General features: G+C 38.8%; 1 protein-coding gene and 1 long non-coding RNA gene across 4 annotated transcripts in view; one reads left to right on the forward strand and one right to left on the reverse strand.

Moving 5' to 3' along the window:
• LOC138842821 (uncharacterized) overlaps positions 1-20,253 on the reverse strand; it is a 21,099-nt gene extending 846 nt beyond the window's left edge. Inside the window, exons 1-2 of the long non-coding RNA XR_011377744.1 lie at positions 20,208-20,253; positions 205-326 (exon numbers count right to left, since the gene is read on the reverse strand). This is a non-coding gene — a long non-coding RNA (uncharacterized lncRNA). The remainder of the gene's footprint in view (positions 1-204; positions 327-20,207) is intronic.
• The window catches only part of SH2D1B (SH2 domain containing 1B), a 40,464-nt gene continuing 33,387 nt past the window's right edge, over positions 17,368-24,444 (forward strand). For 2 of the 3 annotated variants that reach the window (XM_030847413.3, XM_070046396.1), the window contains exon 1: positions 20,649-20,879. In XM_030847413.3, coding sequence (XP_030703273.2) covers positions 20,731-20,879 — 149 coding nt within the window. In that variant the 5' untranslated portion in view covers positions 20,649-20,730. Of the gene's footprint in view, positions 17,472-20,648; positions 20,880-24,444 lie in introns of those variants that run through there. The other variant, XM_070046394.1, reaches the window with a different exon arrangement.

A 24,444-nucleotide genomic window follows, 5' to 3' on the forward strand; every position in this document is an offset into this window, starting at 1 on the left:
CCTCCTTCTTTCTCTCCTTCACTATTTAATAGGTCTTTTTCTCTCATGTCCTTGAGTCATTCACCCACATTTTTCTGCCTGGTCTCTCAATCTCTCTGACAAGGGGCTCTCAATTCTGGGAAAGTCCTTCCCAGGCAGCGCACATGTGGACCCTCTGCCCCTTGGAAGGTCAAGCTACAGGGGAGGAGCCTCTGACCCACTCACCTGGAGATTGGAGAAGCAGGGGGAAGAGGAGAAGCTGAGCAGGTTTCATGCTGGCAGGACTGAGCTGATTTGCCCTGAAGATCTCAAGGAAATAAGAGGAAGGCACAAGAGAACAGGAAGTTCTGTTTCACAGCACAGATAACACGATGAGATGCTTTTAGTTCCCACGCGCATTATTTTTGCTAAGCACATCCCTAGCACATCCCTTGATTGGCCCTGACATCTGCCTCAGATTCTGTCCTTAAAGTCAGGAAGAGTTCACAGATATGAAGATGGCACTTTAGAGAACCTGATATGCTTTAACAAATGGTTTTGATGGGATTGTTAAGCTATTTTAAAAGTTAAGTTCTCCTCTTACCCCCATTTTAAAGACAGTCCTAGATATCATGCCATCATCTTCGTATTTCAACGTACGTTTTAAAATATACATACATTTCTTACATAATCTCCATGCCATTATCACAACTAAAAAAATGAAAATAATTCATTGGTATTATATAATATCTAGACTGTATTCCGAGTTCTCCCAATGGCAGGAAACTATTTGTAGTTGGTTTTGCTTTAATCGGAATCTAAACAAGATCCTTGTGTTGCATTTTGTTATTGGACCTCATAAATATCTTCTAATCTACAGAAGTCAGTGCCCCTCACCTCCTCCTTTATTTTTTTTTTTTTTTGAGGGAGGTTTCTATCTTTCACTCTTTCTCTTTTAAGTACCGTTATAAACTCATGAATTTTTGTATATGCAATGTGTGTCAACTGCAATTATTACTTTGATGCTTAAATTTTCTCATCTTAGGTCAGTGTGAGACCCTCCTTGTTGGTTCCTTTGTTCTTTCTACATGGCTGCTTTAGGCTTTTTTTTTTTAATTCTTTTTTTTTTAAACATTGCTTTTTTAAAAAAATTATTTTATTTATTTATTTATTTTTGGCTGCGTTGAGTCTTCATTGCTGCGTGCGGGCTTTCTCTAGTTGTGGCGAGCAGGGGCTACTCTTTGTTGTGGTGCACAGGCTTCTCATTGCGGTGGCTTCTCTTGTTGCAGAGCACAGGCTCTAGGCACATGGGCTTCAGTTGTTGTGGCACGTGGGCTCAGTAGTTGTGGCTCTCAGGCATAGTTTCTCCGAGGCATGTGGGATCTTCCCGGACCAGGGCTCAAACTGGTGTCCCCCAGTGCATTGGCGGGCGGATTCCTAACCACCGCGCCACCAGGGAAGTCTGCATTAGGCTTTTATAATTTCTTTGAATTCTTACACAAGAAGGTATTCCAGGTTCAACTTGTTCATAAACTTCCACAAGCAGCCATTCCTCAAAAGATCCCTTATTCCTTTAATGGGGGAATGCTACTTAGACACCACAATTTTGTCTCTAAGCATACTCATTGGTATTGGGTTGTCATTGCTTACAGACATTTTCAGTGGACGGAATTAGGAAATACATATTCTTGAAAGAAAAAATGGAACAAAAATTTGTATTCTTCCATTTTCTATTTAAATTCTTTGATTTTACACATATCTCTTTCTTTCACAAGAAAATGTCTTGGTTCCTAACAGCACTAATGTAAAAATGTGTTTGTTTTATCCTGGAAAAAATATATACAGTTTTAAGATAGTAATAATATCAGAATTGTTAATAGCAACAATAAACACTGAATGAGTTTAACATTTCTTTGTAGGTTTATTCATCCTGTAACCAAGCAGGCCTTCTCAGACTAGACCCCCACCCATGTCCTCTGCCTGCCTTTTGTCTGTAGTAAAACTTTAGTTAAAGAACAAATTTCATCAGAAAAGTGAGAAAACACAGAAAGAAAGAAAAACAGTCAAGCAAGACAAAATAATAATACTCTAGCCATTAAATAAAGTCAAGGACCTTTAGTTCTTCCTCAAGGACTATAGATAATATTCTGAGCCATGCCCTCTGAGCTGTTTTGCAGATACTGAAATCCCCATCAGGTGGAAGAAGTTAACTGGATGCTGCCCACAAGCACATAGACCCCAGACTGGTTGGAACCAGACGTTGATGATGCTGACTCCCGATTACCTCACCACCAACCAATCAGAAGAATGTCCGTGAGCTAATCACGCCCTGCTCCTTGAAGACTCCTTACCCCCTCCAGTATGGGTCACACAGTCTTGAGGGCATTAGCTCACTGTGGCCCCCTTTGCCTGGCAAAGCAATAAAAGCTACTCTTTTCTACTTCACCCCAAACTCCACATCTCCACGTTTCTATTTGGCACCGGTGAACAGAGGCCAAGGGTCGGCAACAATCCTTAGATATCTTCCGCACAGAATGTACAATGAAAATATGAGGCCCGGCTTTCTGCAATCAAATCAGCTTGGGATACAAGAGGAGGCCCCATGGATCTGCCTTATTACCACGGCCCTCTGTCCAAGCGAGACTGTGAGACCTTGCTGCTCAAGGAAGGGGTGGATGGCAACTTTCTGTTAAGAGACAGTGAGTCTGTGCCCGGAGTCCTGTGCCTCTGTGTCTCGTGAGTAGCCTCATCTTCTACACATTTGGAACCTTATGCTAAATGTAGGACTGACAACCAAGTAGAAAAGAAATTCTACTTCACTGACTTCGCAGCCCCAATGAGCAGAATGAGAAATAGTTAGACTGCCAGGAGGGGATGGAAGGAACGTGTCTGTCCAAGCTCCTCCACCTGCCCTTCTCTCCCTGGTGCAAATGCCATACAAGCAATGAGAAGACTCTGTGAAGCAGCAGAAATGGGGCTGGTGAGGAGAAGAGAGCAGGCAGCATGGGAGCAGAACGGGGAGGCAGAGAAGGTAACCATGTGAGAAAGGCCCTTTTCTCCAGATGTCTATTTATTTATTATGGAAAAGGCTGGAGACCCTTTATGAAATTTCAACCTGAAAGACCAATTATTACATGCATTCTGCCACCTCTGCTTGAAATATTTAAAACACTAATAATATTTCACATTTTATTTAGATTTATAAAAGGCTTTAACATTTATCATTTGCTCTTGTCTCTCTCTGGGTCCACTAAGGTAAGTATAAATAATCGCTATTATTTAGATGAATAAGCAAGGCCCAAATTCCTCAAATGACTTGCTCTTGCTAAAAGTCATCTGAAAAATAAATAAATAAATAAATAAATAAAAGTCATCTGATATCAGGCCAAAATGCCAGAACTATCCTACCAAAGTGATTACTTAAATACTAGTATAGAAAGCAATGCTGAGTGAATAATCACTTTAGTCTCCCAATAAAGTATGGACCACTGAAAATTTTCACATTTTACCTACTATAGAATTAAAATCAAGTCAGTCAAACATAAGGAGAAGATATATATTTCTCTCTGGGGATACAGAGATGAGACAGGTAGCCCTAATTTGTTCTGGGTCTATTGGAGGAAAGTGAGTTTAAGCAAATATTTATAACATTGTATCTTATCGTAGACTTAGAATTTCCAACTCTTGCCCATCTTCCTGTGCCAACCTTGAAACCTCTGGCCTTCTGCGACCAGTTCTTACCTGGACCACCACATATATACCAGGCCAGGCAATGAATTACCACCTTCACCAAGCCTCTACTTCTATTACTATCTAGGGTCCCAGCCTGGTTCTGCATTGAAGCAATTTTATTATTTGGGAGTTCCTATTCTTTATTTTTCTTCTGTGACCCAGTTCTTCCCTTTTCTTTTTTTTAAAATTTATTTGTTTATTTTTGGCTGCGTTGAGTCTTCACTGCTGTGGGCTTTCTCTGGTTGTGGCGAGCGGGGCTCCTCTCCATTGTGGTGCGCGGGCTTCTTATTGTGGTGGCTTCTCTTTGTTGCAGAGCACGGGCTCCAGGCGCCCGGTCTTCAGTAGTTGTGGCCCAAGGGCTTAGTTGCTCCATGGCATGTGGGATCTTCCTGGACCAGAGCTCAAACCCGTGTCCCCTGCATGGGCAGGTGTATTCTTAACCACTGCGCCACCAGGGAAGTCCTTCCCTTTTCTTATATACCTTTCCACTGAGCCTTCTGGGTCCCTTATTTCATAGTCAACAAATTTCCATATATTTTTCATCTAATGGCAGGATGTTCACTTTATTAGTTATCCATAACTGGAATCAGGCTGGCTATCAACATCACTCTCATCTGCTTCTGGGGCATCCCATAACACGTGGAGCAATCGAAGATCCTCAGCAGGTCTTATGACGACCTGCCATTGTCTGATTTGTCTCTTGAACCTCATTCTTACACCTCTTTGCCTTGCAGCTAATGCCCCAACAAGCTTAAAATGCCTACATCTTTCCCTGTGCTGTATTCTCTCATCTACATTCCTGGCTCCTGCTATGCTATCTGTCTGGAATGTTCTTCCTCCCACCCCTTATTTCTCCTTCCCCTACATAGGGTAACTCTTAATCATTCTTTAAGGATTAGCTAAAAATAATTAAAATAGCAGCTAACATTTATTGAGGGCTTACTAAGTGCCAAGCACATGAATGTTCTCCTCAAATCCTTTCAGCACTCAAATGTGGTAGGTTTTATTATTTTTCTCATTTTCTAAATGAGGAAAGTAAGGCTTTAAGAGTACTGGGACTTATCCTGCCCCTAGGTTCATCAGAACCTTTTTTTTTTTTTTTTTAGATTCCATATATATGTTAGCATATGGTATTTGTTTTTCTCTTTCTGACTTCACTCTGTATGACAGACTCTAGGTCCATCCACCTCACTACAAATAACTCAATTTTGTTTCTTTTTATGGCTGAGTAATATTCCATTGTATATATGTGCCACATCTTCTTTATCCATTCATCTGTTGATGGACACTTTGGTAGAGAATAGACTTGAGGACACGGGGAAGGGGAAGGGGAAGCTGGGACGAAGTGAGAGAGTAGCATTGACATATATACACTACCAAATGTAAAACAGATAGGTAGTGGGAAGGTGCTGCATAGCACAGGGCGATCAGCTTGGTGCTCTGTTACCACCTAGAGGGGATGTACGTATACATATAACTTTTTCACTTTGTTATACAGCAGAAACTAACACAACATTGTAAAGCAATTATACTCCAATAAAGATGTCAAAAAAAGAAAAAGCACTGGACCCCTTTCTCCAGGAGGATCCCACCCACCAAACAGGTTCCCATATTATCCTATGCATATATTTATCATTGCACTTAGTACCTAGTATTGAAATAATATTTGTATATGTTTTCTTTTTTTCACTGGGCCAATGAATTCCTTGAGAGCAGAGATTGCTTCTTACTTATCTGAATTCTTGAACCTAGCAAGATGACTGGATCAATGGGTATTTGCTGCATGAATAGCTCACTTTATGAACGGATGGATGGATGGATGGGTACCATCATATAGCCTGTTCAACTATTATGGAAACATAGAAGAGGTAGAACAAACTGCCTAGGAGCAGTAAAAAAAGGACTCAGGGAGGAGGTGTCCTTTCAAATGAACTTGAATGAAGAGTAGGAGATGTCAGACAAACAAGGGAATGAGGGCACAGCAATAGCTTCAGTGCGTGCCAGGCACAAATATCTCAGATTTAAGGTGTCCCAATGTGTCTGGGCAAGGCTGACAAATAGAATATGTATATTTAGAAGAAGAAGGAGATGACAATATAAAGGGAGAGAAAGACCAGGTTGTAAAGGGCTTTGCATTAATTACCTTGAATGATTGTAAGCAGGGAAGAACCTATTAAATTATTTGAATCATCTGTTTAGACAGTGGATGGAGAATGGCTTGAAAGGAATATAGAGTGATCTGTGAGAAGTTACTTGAAACCATCCTGGAAAAAGAAAAGGACATGAGCCATGGTGATGGTGGTGAAGAAGATGAAGATGGGATGGATATGAGTGATAGGCTGAAGTGACTGAACTTAGTTACAGGCTAATTGTGGGAGGTGTGGGAGAGGAAGAAGTTTCAAATGACTCCAAAGTTTTTGACTTGGGAAATGAGATGATAGCAGTGCTATAAACCAGTAGTGACAACCAAAAAATAGAACAGATTTCAGTGAGAGGAGGCACAGACAGACAGAGAGGAAAGATTATGAATTCTGTTTGGAGTATATTAATTCTGTAACACCTATGTGATGTCCAGGTAAGTTACATGCATTATCTCATCTATCCTTTGCAAAGCCATCTTCAGTAGGTGACATAGCCCTGTTTTGTGGGGAAAGAAACTGGAGCTTATTAACTAAAACATCCAAGGTCAAACTGTTAATATGTTGTTATGTTCCCTCTCTTATCAATGTCCCCAGTTCCACTGAAATATGTTCAAGGTGGTCCCCTTAGAACTGTGTTATAAAGTGCCCAGATGGGGGACTTGAGGGCTTGGCAGTAGATCCTGATATGTGGAATCTTGCATTCTGCTTCTAGAAATGAGCTACCCTTTCTTCTTTGCTGTATTAGAATGGCAATATACTAACTTCCATGCTTTCTCAGATCTAAGTGAAGATATTATGGAGAAGTTTAGAAATAAAGGAAGGAAGTCACAGAGGAGAGTTGGCCCAGCAGCATATAGCACCCACCAGAAAGTTATGTATGTGGTAACCATGGACAGGAAACGTTACTTGTTCTCACCGCCCGATAGAGCGTGCAGAAAACACCAATCTGCAAAATGCTGTCTGTGTAGGTGACATTGTGAGTGTTAGAAGTTGGAACTGGGTCTGGCTTTATAATCAGCAGAGTCAAAATGGAATAGTTATTCGGAGATGCAAGGAATTCACCTACGGGTATGAAGGGAAAGGAGCGACTTTCTGTAGTCGTAGGAAGGCTGCAGGTAAGAAGAACCTAAACCCTGACTCAGGGCATGTCCTCACTGAGGAGGAGGACGGCAATTAAAGAAATTGGGAAGAAAGGCCTTTGGGAAGTCTCTATGTTTTAGAAAAAAGACATTTTATAGACGTTCATAGTAGAAAAATCAAACAAAATACAAAGGCATAAAGAAGAAAGCAGAAAACCTTACCATTTATAAATGATCCTTATCAATATTTTGGCAAAATTCCTTCTAGACTTCTCTCTGTGCATATACATATACACATACACATAAGCATGCGCGCGCACACACACACACACACACACACACAAAACGACACACATATGTGCTTACGTGGAATCAACTGATTTTCTGAACTGCAACATTTTTGTAACTCAAAAGATATATCATGGGCACCTTTCTACATCCATGAAAGCATATACTCATAATACTTTTATAATTGCCTAGTATTCTATTGAGTGCATGTATTGATTTACATAAAATCATGCTAGAAGTTTTTCTCAACAGTGTGACAGTAAAAATTTTCATACTAACATTTTTAAAAGTCTACCTAGCTCTCTCTTGACGTTAAATTCCTAGAAATCTTATTGTTTGGTCAAACACCTGTACATTTAAAACTTCGATATGCATTTACAAAATTATCCTGCTGCCCAAATATTGTACCAATTTACCAGATGGAAAATTCTTAAAGTATTTTTATTGACTTGGACTCCCCTGCATGGGTCATGTCATGCAAAAATGAAGGCCACATAAATAACATCACACACACACGCATTCAATTTTATTTCCTCCAAGTGACTTTCCAAGTTGTTTAGAACAAAAATGAAAACTCAAGCATGAACGTCAGAACAGAATGTGAGCAGGTTTCCCCTGAGATAGTGGTCCTCTGCAGCTGTTGAGGAACTAAGCACAGACTCAGAGGTCTGTGTACATGTACAGCTCCTACATTTACTCTATAGAAACAGGATGGACTTCCACCCCAAATGTGGTTCAAATGTCAGACTAATGGTGCCACACACATATACCAAGAGGGTCTGAAAGGCTTATTACTTCTATAATGAGACTCTCTGGCTAGAGGAGCACAGTCTTCCAGAACTGGTCTGAAAAAGTGGAGAGAGCAATTAAAAGTGTTAAAATGAAACACAGAGACCAGACTTAAAAATTCCCTGAGCAAGGCTTCCCTGGTGGCGCAGTGGTTGAGAGTCCGCCTGCCGATGCAAGGGACACGGGTTCGTGCCCCGGTCTGGGAAGATCCCACATGCCGCGGAGCGGCTGGGCCCGTGAGTCATGGCCGCTGAGCCTGCGCGTCCGGAGCCTGTGCTCCGCAACGGGAGAGGCCTGCGTACCGCAAAAAAAAAAAAAAACAAAAAAAACCCTGAACAAGCAAAGCCAGTTTAGTCAAACAAGCAAAGCTTAATCTGGCTTATTCTGCAAGACAAATGAGGTTAACTTGCGTCACTTCTTGCTTATGCCTCTTGAGAATCATAAACGAAACTTAAGTTCCCCAAAATTGATGTTAGGTAACCACTAACCAAGTCCCGTTCATTTAAGAAAATTCGTGTATTAACAAATCACTGTAAAGAATAAACACTCACTGCTTTCATGTTATATAAGCTGCTTTATAGAAATATACCTCCGAGCCTCACTCCATGTTTTGGTTTGAATGCTCCCAGTTTGCAAACTGTCTTTTTGGTGTGCACAATAAACTTGTACTAATCACTACTTATGTGATTCATTGATTCTATTTATATTTTTTAATGAACTTTGACAAAGGAGTCTGGCTTGGGGTTTTCATAGTACATCAGAGTGGGGCTGGTATGAGTGTTCCTGCATTTGGTCAGAGGCTTGTGTGTTTTGAACTTCTTGCTTGTGACAAAGGAAGGAATACCCAGCCTTTCTTATCAGCTTGATCAACTTGCCCAGTTGTGGGGCAGAAAGGAAAAGGATGAGGTGAGGCTTAAAAACTGTCAGCAGTCAAACATCAAAAATATAATGTCAGATTCTTACTGCATTTACAAGGCCAAAACTTTGTCAGAAAGAGCTTAGCAGTTTCATGAAGAGCAGAAATGTAGAAGGCCGATAGTCTTCTTTAAACCTCAACTGAAAACATCAAGCCAAAGATTGACAAATGGACTGTAAAAGACCTATGGGGTTCTAATCTCTTAAATGAGAATAAAAGTTCCCACTGCAGAACTGATAAAGGAGGCACTTCAATAGCCTAAGGCTTGCAAATATTAGAGAGGATTTCATCCTTCTTGTTATATCTAGAGTGGTCATCCACTGAGGTCCAGCCAGCATCTATATATTGAAAACCTATATCAAATATAGGAAATCTTTTTTCTATATAAAGCTAAATATCCACCTAGAAAACATCAAGGTCCACATTTGTCAAATCAACTCAAATTGTTTTATATTATAACAAGGAATTTTAAATGTTCCATTCATGATTTTAATATAAAGCACAAGATACATAAATTTAACAATAATGTATTACGTTTATTGAACACTTACTTTGTGCCAGACACCCCATGTTTATTGCACATTATTTACAATAGCCAAGATATGGAAACAACCTAAGTAGCCACTGAAGGATGAATGGATAAAGAAAGTGTGGTACAGATCTTCCTTGACTTACGATAGAATTACATCCGGATAAACACATTATAAGTTGAAAATACTGTAAGACGAAAATGCATTTAATACACCTAATCCACTGAACATCCTAGTTTATCCTAATCTACCTCAAACATGCTCAGAACACTTATGTTAGGCAAAATCACTTAACACAAAACCTACTTTAGAATAAAGTGTTGAATATATCACGTAATTTATTGAATTCTGTACTGAAAGTGAAAAACATATTGGTTGTATGGGTACAGAATGGTTTTAAGTGTATTGACCATTTCACTGTATCATTGTGATTGTGGACTGACTGGGAGCTACGGCTGCTGCCACTGCCCAGCATCAGGGGACAGCACCGGAAAGCATATTGCTAGCCCAGGAAAAGATCAAAATTCAAAACTTGAAGTATGGTTTCCACTGAGTGTGTATCACTTTTGCACCATCGTGAAGTCAAAAAATCGTAAGTTAAACCATCGTAAGTCGGGAACCATTCATATATATATATTATATTATATATATATATACATATTACTCAGTCATAAAAAGAATGAAATCTTGCCATTTTCGACAACATAGATGAAACCTGAGGGTATTATGCTAAGTGAAATAACTCAGAGAAAAACAACTTATATGTGGAATCCTATAAAAAACTTATCTGTGGAATCTTGAAAAAAAATCAGGCTCATAGATAAAAAGAACAGGTTGGTGGTTGCCACAGGTGGGGAGTGAGGGAGGTGGAAGAAATGGGGGCAGAAAGTCAAAAAGCACAAACTTCTGGTTATAAAATTAAGTCATGGGGATGCAGTACACAGCATGGCGACTATAGTTAATAATACTAAATTGTGATGCTTGAAAGTTGCTTAGAGAGTAAATCTTGAAAGTTCTCATCACAAGAAAAAAAATGTAACTGTGTGTGGTGACAGATGTTAATGAGACTTACTGCGGTGATAATTTCACAATGTATACAAATACTGAATCATTATGTTGTACACCTGAAACTAATATAATGGTATATGTCAGTCTTACCTCAATTTAAAAAAAATTTTAAAAAGTAGAACCTTTCAATGAAGCCATTTGGGTTTGAAGTTTTCTTAGTGGGAATTATTTTTCTAATTATATGTTTACTGAACTGTAACACAGGAAAGTGTGCGTATGATAAATGAAGGGTTCAGTAAACTACCAGACAGTGAGCCTATTAGTGTTACCACTACTGACACCAAGAAATTAAAAATTACCAGCAGTCCTTAAGCCTCATCTATTGCCCTGTCCCAATATCAACATGCAATCTCTCCTGAAAGGTACCAGATATTCTGATTTCTAATACCATAGGTTAGTTTTGCCTATAACCAAACTTTATACAAATGGGGTCATACAGCATATGTCTTTTTTCCATCTGACTTCTTTTGGTTAACATTATGCTTGTAACAGTCATTCATGTTGTGGAGGCTAGCTGAAGTTTCTTCATCTTCATTGCTATATGGTATCCTTCTGTATGTGTACACCACACTTTATTAATACATTCTACTAGTGATGAACATTTGGGTTTTTTTTGTTTTGTTTTTTTTTGTTTTGTTTTTTTTGCAGTACGCGGGCCCCTCACTGCTGTGGCCTCTCCCGCTGCGGAGCACAGGCTCCAGACGCACAAGCTCAGCAGCCACGGCTCACAGGCCCAGCCGCTCAGCGGCATGTGGGACCTTCCCAGACCGGGGCACGAACCCGTGTCCCCTGCATCGGCAGGCGGACTCCCAACCACTGCACCACCAGGGAAGCCCTGAACATTTGTTTTTTCAGCTTGGGTCTATTGTAAATAATACTTCTATCAACACCATGTACATTTATTTATTTACCTATCTTTTTATTTATTTGCACTTACATGCTCTCATTTATTTAAGGTACATAACTAGGAGTAGAATATTACTGGTTCATAGAGTATGTCTATATTTAAACTTTAATAGATAATAAAAAACCATGTTCCAAAGAGGTTGCACAATTTATCCATCCATCTGCAGTATATGTGGGTTCCCATTGTTCCACGCAACAATGCTCCACTGATAACACCTAGTGTGATTAGTCTTTTTATTGTAACTGCTCCTTGTGGGTGTATCTTGGTATCTTATTTTAGCTTTAATTTTTATTTGCCTGATTACTAGTGAAATTGAAACCATCACAAATGTTTGTTAGTTACATTGTTACATATTTTTCAACTCCTTTGCTCATTTCTCTATTGAATTGTCTGTCATTTCCTTTTTATTTGTATAAATTCTTTATATAGTCCAGGTAAGAGCTTTTTGTTAAATGTTTTGCAAAGATTCTCTCCTATTCTGTGCTTTGTTTCTTTACTCTCTTAAAGGTGTTTTGATGAGTGGAATTCACATTAGTACATTTAGTACTAATTAGTACTAATTTCACATTAGTACATCTTATCATTTCTTTTAGGGTTCTTTCTTTTAGGTTTGGTTTAAAATTTCTTTCCCTACCACAAAGTCGTACAGAGTACAGATATTCTTCTATAAATACAGTATCTTTTAGACCTGTTGTTTTACACTTCACATGAGAGTCTACAATACACTTGGAATTTTTTCGTTTCTTTCCCACATGGGTAGCCAATTGATCCAGCACTATTTGTTGAAAAACTGTCATTTCTCCATAGCTCTGCAATACTTTTTGTCATATATAAGTGTTTATATACATCTGGGTGTGTTTCTGGAGCTTTTATTTTGTTCCATGGTTCTATTTGGCCTTTCTTTTGCTTCAACCACACTGTCTTAATTGGAGTAGCTTTATAAATAGATTTCAATATCTGGTAGAATTAGTTCTGACCTCTTTCCTCTTCCTCAACAGTGTCTTGGCTGGTAGTAATTCCTTTTATTTTCATATAAATTTCAGAAACATTTGTCATTTTCCACACTAAAAAAAACCTGCTGTGTTACTGTCTGGGATTGTCTATATATATTAATCTGGAGCTATTTACATCTTTACAATATTGATTCTTCCAAATTGTATACATATCCATGCATTCATTTGGGTCTTCCTTTATATCTCCAAACAATGCTTTATAATTTGATTCTGGAAACCTTACACATCTTTTCCTAGATTTACTCTTAGGTCCTTGAAGTGTTTTGATATCATAAATGGTGTCATAAATATTTTCAAGTGTACTTTTCTAAATGTTATTGTTATATGCAAATACAATCAATTTTTACATAGACTTTGTATCTTGTGCTTTTCTAAACTCACTTATTGATTTTAACAAATTATCTGTAGATTCTTTGGACTTTGTTGTCCAAACAATATTGTCTGTGAATATGGATGGTGTTTATATTTCCTTTCTAATCTTCCCCCACCCCGTCTTACCACTCTGGCTAGAACCTCTAGTACAATATTAAATATTTTCCTTTTTCCATTATTATTTCTTCTTTGATACATAGATTATTTAAAATTGTATTTCTTGTTTCAAAATATTATAAGATTTAAAAAACTGATAATTATTCATAGCCTACATTCATTATCATAAGAGAGCATTATAGAGAGAGTATGTCAAAATATTTCACTTTGTGGATTCGTCTATTTCTCCTTATAGGTCTATCAATTGTGTATTATATAGCTTAAGATTATCCTACTAGGTGCCTGCAAATTTTAAATTGTTATATATATAGTTATATTTTAAGATTGTCTTACTAGGTGCATGCAAATTTTTAAATGTTATGTATTACTCATAATTATATGATATATTATAAATTGTTATATATTAAACCTGTCTCATTACAAGGTGAACCTGTTCATTAATACTTTTGTCATAAGCTCTATTTTGTCTGATATTAATATAACTACTCCAATTTTCTTTTGGTTCATATTTACACGTTATAATCGTTCTCTATGCTTTTACATTCAGAATTTCTGTTTATATGTTTTATATGTCTCTTTAGTAAACATTACAAAGTTAGATTTTGTTTATTTTAATCCTATCCATCAATTTTTATGTTTTACCTGGAGCACTTAGTCCATTTACATTAAATATAATTACTAATATACTTGAGTTTATGATTCATATCATTCACCAACCTTGTAATTATTCAGCTTTTGATTTTTTTCTGATTTAGGAGGATTTGGAGAATATTTAGTAATTCATGTCACACTTTTTGATCTGCACTATTCAAAATCTTATTAAATGTAACCTGTCACTATATTTGATATACAGTTCAACAATGTAATCTTTTTTGAGTTTTTTTGTCTCCTTTTATCTTGTGTTTTTGTTTGCTTGTTTGTTTGATTGACTAATTTGCATATCATTGTGTACAAAGAAGGGAGATATGACAAGACTCTGCTTATGGGAAAGGGGCAAGGGTGTCAAAGAGAGTTCTTTGGGGTATCAGTTGGCTGAAAAGTCACTCTGTGGAATCAGAATGTCTAAATATATTTCTAAGTTATTTTGTCGTGGAGTGCGCAAGGCAAACCTCTCCTCCCCTACCTCCTCTGCAAATCTTCAGTAAATTCTACTTTGCTCACCAATCCCTTCTTATGAGTGAATTTTGATTTTGGCAGGGAAAGGCATTAGAAAAAGTGTTGCAGTATTGCTCTATGGGCCCACATGGCAGTGTTAGGAGAGAATGTGAGGCACAGGAACTTGGAGGCAGAGGAGATCATAAAAAAGTAAGTCCCGGGCTTCCCTGGTGGCGCAGTGGTTGAGAGTACATCCTGCCGATGCAGGGGACACGGGTTCGTGCCCTGGTCCGGGAAGATCCCACATGCCGCGGAGCGGCTGGGCCCGTGCGTGAGCCACGGCCGCTGAGCCTGCGCGTCCGGAGCCTGTGCTCCGCAACGGGAGAGGCCACAACAGTAAGAGGCCCGTGTACCAAAAAAAAAAAAAAAAGTAAGTCCCTAGGAATTTACAGAAACGCTAGAGAAATTTCCCCAGGGCACGAACTTGGGGAATTGAGGTAATTCTACCTAAATTTCGAGTGCTGGGGAGGGGTCCACTGCAAGCTGTGTTGTACACCACTGGAGTTATTCCTACGTTAGCCAATCAGGCAGCTGCATCATCTCTGAAGTCCCCAAGAAAAACATTTTACACTTGGGAGAAACCCCTTAGACCTCTGCCATTAGTGCCTTTGGGTGGACATTAATTAATTAAATTTATTGAACCAATGGTCTTGTGTCCAGAAAACCTCTCAGGACTAACCATGCTGAGCGCTCACTGCCTCGAGTTAGTCACACTGGTTTGCTGAGACTCTGGAGGGACTGTCCTGACCAGAGCTAGCCAATTCCTAGAGATACTAAACGGCTCGCATCACTTTTCAAATGCAAAGACAACCAATCCAGAGCCCATACTCCTAACCACCTCCATTATCTCACACTCCCAGCCACTATCCACCAGCCCTAACCACCCAGGGCGAGGTACCAGGCAACTAGGAACAACCCCTATGCTCCAGAGTCCACTGAAATGATTCAAACTAGCCAATTCTAGAAACAGGAAGCATTCTGTGCTTTTGGATACAAGGGCCCCTAGATAGTTAAGATGCACGTCTAGCGGAGAATTTCAATGACCCCAGATTCTTGCATCTTCCTATACATAAAAAAGCACTAAAATCATTAAGTTGAGATATCTGTTCTTTATGATTAGCATTAATAGTTTTATGCTTGACTACATGTATTTCCCAGACCCCACCCCACCCCCCAAAAAATCATATATATCCTGGCTCCTCTCCCACCTCTTCAGAGCAGTTCCTCATAGCTATCTGAGAGGCTGCCTCCCAGGTTCTAGTCCTCAGTAAGGTCCTCGTATAAAACTGAAACTCACTGCTCTTACATTGTGCTTTTTTTTTTTCAGTTGACATTCTCTATACCAGTAAAGAAATGGACCAGCAAAACATTTCATTGAATTCAAGTTATGTGGCCAAAGAAGAGCATAAAGCTAATTAGCTTAGATAGAAAATTAGCTCATCCTTTTCAACTCTTTAGAACTATGGTCTAACTACTAACGGAGATAGTTAAATCATAAAGCAGTTCCTAAAACTGCCAAGACATTTGTTTTTAATATCAAGTGTAATCCATGGTTACCGTTTGAGATTCTATTTCTCACCTAACAGTTATTCAACTAGATAATAAACTACCTCTCAGTTAGAAAGCACCAACATACACCACACACACACACACACACACACACACACACACACAAACACATGCACTTTCTCTTCTCTGTATACTGTGTAGGAAAAAAAGACCTGTGATCTAAGGAATGTAAGTTAGAGGAGATGCAGATAAAATTAGTTTTATTTGGAATGAAGGATTGTGGGACTTGCACCTGACAAGTAATAGAGACTTCTTAGAAGAAACAAACAAACAAACAAACTAGCCAATTCTAGACCTGCTTACCCTGCCTCACCTATTCCTCCCCAGGGAAACCACAATAGAGGCTATGACCTCAGTTCCCCCCCACCCTCTCTGCTCTTGTGCCTGTGACCTATGTTTTCCCATGTGCCCCCTCCTCTTGGGAACTGTGAGAAAAAAGGTGTTTTTTCCATGGCAATGGTCTCCTGATCTGTAGGCCTTACTGATCTTCAAATTTTCTATGTAGTCACTATATTTTAGAATAGCACAGTACCTGGATGTGCCAAGTTCCTAAGATGTCCAGGATCACAGGGCGAAGGGGCACTTGTCCCAGGAGAATTTACATCACTGGGCAGTAAGTACCTGCCACTGCCCTGACCTGAAAAAGAAGTGAGAGAGGCCAGAGCACCTATGTGGACAGTGGGGCGTGTGTGTGTGTGTGTGTGTGCGCGCGCGCATGTGCTAGGAATGGGTGTGTCCTTTTCTCAGCACTCCCTGACCTTCTCAGAGCATTTTCCAGGGGTCCTGGGGATGCCAGAAGGATCAATTACCTGCACAAGGTGTGTGGATGGAATACTTGGACCTTTGACAATCATCCTGGGACCACAAGAGCCAGGCTGCCTGCTGAGAAGGCCAAACTGGAAAGAGAGAAACAATCTGGGTCCTCAACAGTGGCACTGAGCTGCTTTACCAACTGGCCTAGGAACCCATGCCTCCTCTGGACTTCCAGTGGGATGGAAGATGAATTTCATCCCTGTTTAAGCTATTTGAGTTGGGGCTTATTTTTGCAACAAAAAGTATCCTAAGAGATACACTGACACAGGGCATTGAATTGTTGAATTAGTTTAGATACTATCTTAATTGATCTTTTTTTTTTTTAATGTGGTAGATGTTACTCATCTACTAACAGTGTGTAGATGTCACTACAATGTTGAATTCCCCCTATTTTCTGATTTCCTCATATCTTGAACTATCAGCTTTCCTAAAGTCCCTCTACCACAGATTGACTTTTTCTCCTTATCATTCATCAAATAAAATTTTAAAAGCTGTGTTATAATTGTATTGAATATTGAAAATAATAACTTGGTGTTAAATTAATATGAACATATCCATGACATCTAAGAGGTGAAAACAGATAATGTATCTGTCTTATTGCTTCAACTATTTTGTATAATGGAAAATAGTTTTACATGCATCACTTTATTTAAAAATTGAAATACTCAGAAGTAACAAAAGAAAAAATCAAATAATTCATCTGAGGTTATTTAATCTTCAGCCAGAATCTGTAGGTGAGTTTTATCACTGAGATAAATCCTTTCTCTGCTCTATAGTTTCTCTGAGGGCCTTGGAGCTCATTTCTACAGTTCGTATTTAGATGGTGCTCATCTCATAAACCACTCTGAGGTTTAGAAGAGGAAGAGGAGGTGGAAGAAGGGGGGAGTAGGAAAGTACACTGGGTTGGATAGTGTCCTCTGAAAATTCATGTCCAGCATGAATGAAAAAAGAAAACCCTGAAGAATGCAAACAAAAATCTCAAAAGTGGCTGAGACACTCCAATCACATATAAAAGGTAAACTTGGTAAGTATGAATTTTAGGAGAAGATGTGATTAGGAATTTGTTCATTTGTCAAGTAAACATTAGGTAACTTTTTTTTCATGCAGTTTGATTTAGATGAACAGGCTTGACTGTTCGTGGAGCAGTATGAGAGAAAAGGAAGTTAAAATGCTTTTCCTGCAACAAGGCTTGGTTGCTGGGCTAATTCATAGTAAATAGGATCCTACTCTTCAATGTAACTACAGATGAGTGAGGAGAGAAAAGTTAAGGGAAGCTGCTTCATCCTCCATGAGAGAAATCTGGATTTTCTTCCTGAGGGAACCAGATTTGTTAGGTGTATTAGTTTTCTATTGCTGCTGTAACAAATTACTACATATAGTATTTGTCTTTGTCTGACTTATTTCACTTACTATAATGCTTCCAAGGCCCATCCTTGTTGTTGTAAATGGCAGGATTTCCTTCTTTTTTAATGACTGAATAGTATTCCATTGTATATATATTTACCACATCTTCTTTATCCATTATTACGTTGATGGGCACTTACGTTGTTTTCATGTCTAGGCTATTGTAAATAATGCTGCATTGAACATGGGGGTGCAAATGTCTCTTCAACATAGTGATTTAGTTTCCTTCAGTTATATGCTCAGAAGTGGAATTACTGGATCATATGGTAGTTCTATTTTTAATTTTTTGAGGAACTTCCATGCTGTTTTCCACAGTGCTAGTACCAATTTGCATTCCCACCAACAGTGCACAAGTGTTCACTTCTCTCCACATCCTCACCAACACTTGCTATCTCTTGTCTTTTTGATCATGGACATTCTAACATATGTGAGATGACTTCTCATTGTGATTTTGATTTCCATTACCCTCGTAATTAATGATTGTGAGAACCTGTTCATGTACTTGTTGTCCATTAGTATATCTTCTTTGGAAAAATGATTGCTGAAAGATGTTACCTCAGTATGGATTTAATTTTCATTTCTCTTATGATGAGTGAGGATGAAGGGACTGGGTTTTGAAACAGGAAAAAAAGGCATGAAAGCCCCTGTGATGATAAAGACCTTGAGTGTATATCCAATTATTTCCTCTGTTATGCCCCAAAATATCCTCACACCAAGCTTAGTACCCAATTTCCTCTTTCATGAGTAAAAGTTCTCTCCTCAACTGCCATAATTCTCAAAAAAATTATACACCAAATGGCCTGAGTTCACACAAGAGAAACTGGAGTTTGAAAGCATATCTCTCTGATACAAGCTCCTCAGTTAGCGTCACTCCATTACACTACATTAAACCAAGAGCAGAGCAGTGGGACTTCCAAGCAAGTACAAAAATCTGCTACAGGAAAGTTCAATGTAAGACAAATCCCCAAGAGTGGGTAGACAGCTGGTAAGCAAAGCAGTAAGATAAAATAATCATCTGAGTTAAGAAGGAATTAAGAGAAGTAAGGATGTGTCCTGAGCACACGGTTCTATTTTTATAGATAGGTACTTGAGATATGTACAAATTTCTATATATATTTGGATAAGGCAGGTGAATAGGGAGAGAAATTTACATATAGTTCATACTAATTGACATTGTGTGATGGTAATTGTTAAAGTTAAGTAAACGTAATTCAATTTAAAACGTTGGATTATAGATATGTTTACATGGCTTCTATCTGAAATTAATTAATTAATAGCTAATTAAGTAATACTATGTAAGATGCTAATCTATATTGACATTAAATTTAGTCACATCGTCACAGATAGCTACAAGGCAGGCTAGGAAAAATAGCCTTTAGCTAGGCAGTCATGTACTCAGTTAAAAATTTTACTATTCTAAATCAAGGATTGACAAACTATAGCTGGCGACCAAATCATGCCAGTGTCTCTTTTTGTAAATAAAGATTTATTTGAACATAAAACAACACTATGTAGGATGGTTTAGTTGCTCAAAAAGCCTTGGAGGAAATGGGGAGATATTGGTCAAAGGGTACAAACTTCCAGTTATATGATGAATAAGTTTTGGGAATCTGATGTACAGCATGATGATTACAATTAATATTGATAATACTGTATTATATACTTGAAAGTTGATACAAGAGCAGATCTTATATGTCCTCACAACAGTAAAGAAATGGTAAGCATGTGACAAGATGGCAGTATTAGCTAATGTTATGGTAGTTATCATTTGCAATGTACCAAATTAACACGTTGCACACCTTAAACTTACACAATATTATATGTCAATTGTATCTCAACAAAGCTGGGGAAAAACGGCTACAGAAATTACTCTTAAGACTAATTCTGATTCTCAGATAACAGAAACCATCTTTTCCAAGCATATCAGTTGACCAAGGTAGAAAAGGCTCAGCAGAAAAAGAGAGATTTTTCTCATCAACACCAGGTTGTCTAAAGGGGGCTAAGTGTCCCTGGCTAGATAGACTTTCCTTGGTCATCACTGCTGTCCTGCAGGATGGAAACTTCAAAGGACCTGAGACTCTTCAAACCCAAGCCTAATATATTCTTTTCTTCCACCTGGAGAAGTATCCCTGCACTAATTTTGCATATCCAGATATCCCTCGCACATGGACCAGCTCCTTCCCCAAAAGGCACGATGCTTGAGGATGTTAAAAATGGCCTTTGTTCACCAGTGGCTAGGAGCCTTAGCCAGGGGACATTCCCCCCTAGCCATCCTCCCCCCACAGCATCCAGTTGCTTTCTATTCCCATTGCTGTCTTACATTTCTCATGTCATTTGACCCATAGACGCATCTTACCTTCTCAATTGTTCCATTGAGTCTGGACATATTTGGATTCATTCAGCATCTGAACGGTTTGTGAGCACCTGTTCTGAGCTAAGCATAGCATAACCATAGGCAGCTTCAGCAGAAAATGGGCATCCATTTCAGCCAAAATCAGTGATGTGATCCCTGGAAGGGATGCCATGAGCCAGAGAAGGTAAAAACTGGTGATTTAGGGTGATATACAAGGCTGCAACCCAGTTCTGGGGGGCTTGTCTTTGGCATTGAGCTCGAGCCATAAATATCGTTGATTCCAGTGTGTACCCAAATGCACTTTAACCCACTTCTATGAGTCATACTTGGTCTATTTACAGGCTGAAAAGTCTTGGTCACTTCACTACCCCACCTCTCACATTTCCTGAATCTTGTGAAACTATCTGAGTCCCACAAGTAACCTCATCTCACTCTCACAAGTCAGAGAAGGAAGAGGTATTTCCACAGGCTCTATTAGGCCAACTGCTTCCTCTTCTCTCCTCAGAGTTGTCCCTGAACATGGGATATGCGAGGGCTCACCATGGATCTGCCTTATTACCACGGCCCTCTGTCCAAGCGAGACTGTGAGACCTTGCTGCTCAAGGAAGGGGTGGATGGCAACTTTCTGTTAAGAGACAGTGAGTCTGTGCCCGGAGTCCTGTGCCTCTGTGTCTCGTGAGTAGCCTCATCTTCCACACATTTGGAACCTTATGCTAAATGTAGGACTGATAACCAAGTAGAAAAGAAATTCTACTTCACTGACTTCGCAGCCCCAATGAGCAGAATGAGAAATAGTTAGACTGCCAGGAGGGGATGGAAGGAACGTGTCTGTCCAAGCTCCTCCACCTGCCCTTCCCTCCCTGGTGCAAATGCCATACAAGCAATGAGCAGACTCTGTGAAGCAGCAGAAATGGGGCTGGTGAGGAGAAGAGTGCAGGCAGTATGGGAGCAGAGCGGGGAGGCAGAGAAGGTAGCCATGTGAGAAAGGTCCTCTCCTATAGAGGTTGATTTATTTGGTATGGAAAAGACTAGGTGCCCTTTATAAAATTTTTATCTGAGAGGCCAACTTTTTACATGGATTCTGCTGGCTCCACTTGTGCTTCTTAAAATACTAATAATATTTCAAATTTCGTTGGATTTGTAAAAGGCTTCAGCGTACATCATCTCCTTTCATCCTGCTTTTAGTCTATCAAGACAAGCCACCATTTTATAGATGAAGAAACAGAGACCTGGGATTTCTCAAACAACTTGGTTGTGCAACAATTCATCTGGTGGTTCCAAAGGGGCTGAGTTCAGTATGCAGGTCCAAGCCAGAGCATCAGAGCTACACTGCTGAAGGAACTTGTTTAGCCCAGTTTAGAAAGCAATCCTGAACAGGTATCAGGGGAAATCTACTGTCTTTAAAGATTCTTGTCTTTGTGGAGACCACTGAAATTTTTCTTTACCTGTTATAGAAATTAAAATCCAAGTGTCTCCATGGATGCGCTTCAGGGCTTCTTAGAATTCGGGAGCTATAAGGACAAAAGAGATTGTCATTACTAACAGAATAGGCAGGGATATATTTCTTTCTCTATATGTTACCGGGAATACAGATATAAGAAAGGCAGCCTTAAGGTGTTAGCAGTTTGAATTTTCAAGTCACAGGTGATGTTGAGGGTGTTTTCATATATTTTTAGCCATTGTTAATTCCTCTTTTGAGAATTGCATAATCATATCCTTTACCCATTTTTAGCTTGAGTTGTTCGTCTTCTTACTGATTTTTTTCAATTTCTATGTATGAAGGTAAAACTTTTTTTTTCTAGAAAAAAGACACACACAGACACAAGAAAACTACAGACCAATTTCAATTTCATTTACTATCAATTTTCAATAAACTACTAACAAAATGGAAGCCAGTAAAACATTAATGGAGAAAATACACTATGCTCAAGTACGGTCCAATCCAAGAAATCAAGGATGGTTCCCTGATAGGAAAATTATTAGTTTAATTACATATTAATAAGTCAGAGGTTACAAACTGCATAGCTGATTCAAATTTGCTTAAAAGGTATTAGATAAAATTCAGCATCAACCCCTCAATTAAACACACAGTCATGTGTGCATATGCATACACACACTTACATACTCTTAACCATGTAGAGCTAGAGAGGTGCTTCCTTAAACAAAGGCCAGATGAAGCACTAGAAGAATTACCCCCCAAATCATGAATGAGCCAGAGATGTTCATTATAAGCACTACTATGTAACATTTTCCAGGATATGTTAGCAAGTGTAATTAGTCAAAGGAAATACATGTAAAAATTGAAAACAAAGATGCAAAATTATTATTATTTGCCGCTGACATGACTTTATACCTGTGAAATACAGATTTAACTGAAAAGAAAAACTACTAAAAACTAAGAAAATCCAATAAGGATATCTGCTTATATTATTGAAATCTAAAAAATCAATAGCTTTTTCATACAGAAACAATAACCAGTAAGTAAATATAATAACACATCTCATTTACATCAGCAAAAAATTAATAATACCCAGGAATAAATGTAATATGAAATGTACAAAATTAAACAGCTACTGGGGAGCTTACTAGAAGACTTCAGTGAAGGGAAGGATTCAGTTTGAAAGCATATCAGTTCACCATAATTAATCATAAATTCAGTATATTTCCAGTGAAAAATCAACAGAATTTAAAATTTTTTCTTCAAAGATAGTAAAGTTTATCCAGGTGGGAAATGAAACACAAGGAACCTGCCAGAGAGCCAGAAAATATTTAATTGAAAAAAGGGGAGGCTTCCCTGGTGGCGCAGTGGTTGAGCGTTGAGCGTTCGCCTGCCGATGCAGGCGACACAGGCTTGTGCCCCGGTCCAGGAAGATCCCACATGCCATGGAGCGGCTGGGCCCGTGAGCCATGGTCGCTGAGCCTGCGCGTCCGGAGGCTGTGCTCTGCAACGGGAGAGGCCACAGCAGTGAGAGGCCCGCGTACCGCCAAAAAAAAAAGGGGGGACTAATACCAAATATTAAAATACATTATAAAACTACAGTAACTACTACAGTAATTAAAAGAGTTTCATACTGAGAGATCAATGGAATCAAATATAGAATCCGGTAGAAATGAATCCAAATACGTATGGAATTTAGCATATACGTAAAAGCATTTCAAATCAATGAGGAAAAGATGAGTGATAATTGTGTTGGGACACTTGGCTGGTCACTTAGAAAAAAATAAACCTGAATCCCTTTCTTACTTCTTGAAGTAAAATTAATTCAAATTGGTTCTAATACAGAACTTATTTTTCTAAATGAAACTGTGTGTACTAGAAGAAAACGTGAACTATTAAAAAATATTCCTGGAATTGAGAAAGACTTCCTAACAAGATATAAAACACAGAAACCAAGAAAAGATTGCTAAATATGACCATTATAACAAAAAACTGTTGTTAAAAAAAACTTATTGACAAACCAACAGAAAAAATCAAAACTTCATTAACATATAACGAAGCTTTTAAAAAACAATAGAAAACTAGGTAAAATGCAAGAGGAGGAGATTCTCTGAAATGGAATGTGAAAAAGAAAGATAAAAAAATGCTAGATCTCACTCATAACTAAAGAAACACAAATTAAAAGAATAATGTGGGCTTCCCTGGTGGCGCAGTGGTTAAGAATCCGCCTGCCAACACAGGAGACCGGGGTTCGAGCTCTGGTCCGGGAAGATCCCACATGCCGCGGAGCAACTATATTAACTACTGAGCCTGTGCTCCTAGAGCCCACGAGCCACAACTACAAAGCCCAAGTGCCACAAATGCTGAAGCCTGTGCGCCTAGAGCCCGTGCTCCGCAACAAGAGAAGCCACGACAATGAGAAGCCTGCGCACAGTGATAAAAAGTAACCCCCGCTCATCACAACTAGAAAGAGCCTGCGCACAGCAACGAAGACCTAACAGAGCCATAAATAAATAAATACATTTATTTATATTAAAAAAAAGAATAATGTGATACCATTTTTACCTCTTCAAGGGTTTAGAATTAAAACTATGAAAATACCCAGAGGAAATTCAACTGCTGGGAAGCAGAAGTGCTTGCACATGCTAAATACAGCCTCTTTGGATAGAAATGTGGTCAAAACATAAAATGCACAGGTATAACCTTTGACTCAAAATTTCATTAATAAAAATGTATCTTATAGTTATTACTGCATAAGTATGTGCAAATTGACATTAACAAGATTGAGTAAATCCATATATG

This window comes from Globicephala melas, chromosome 1, assembly GCF_963455315.2.
Source record: "Globicephala melas chromosome 1, mGloMel1.2, whole genome shotgun sequence".
In the NCBI taxonomy this organism is placed as follows: domain Eukaryota; kingdom Metazoa; phylum Chordata; class Mammalia; order Artiodactyla; family Delphinidae; genus Globicephala; species Globicephala melas.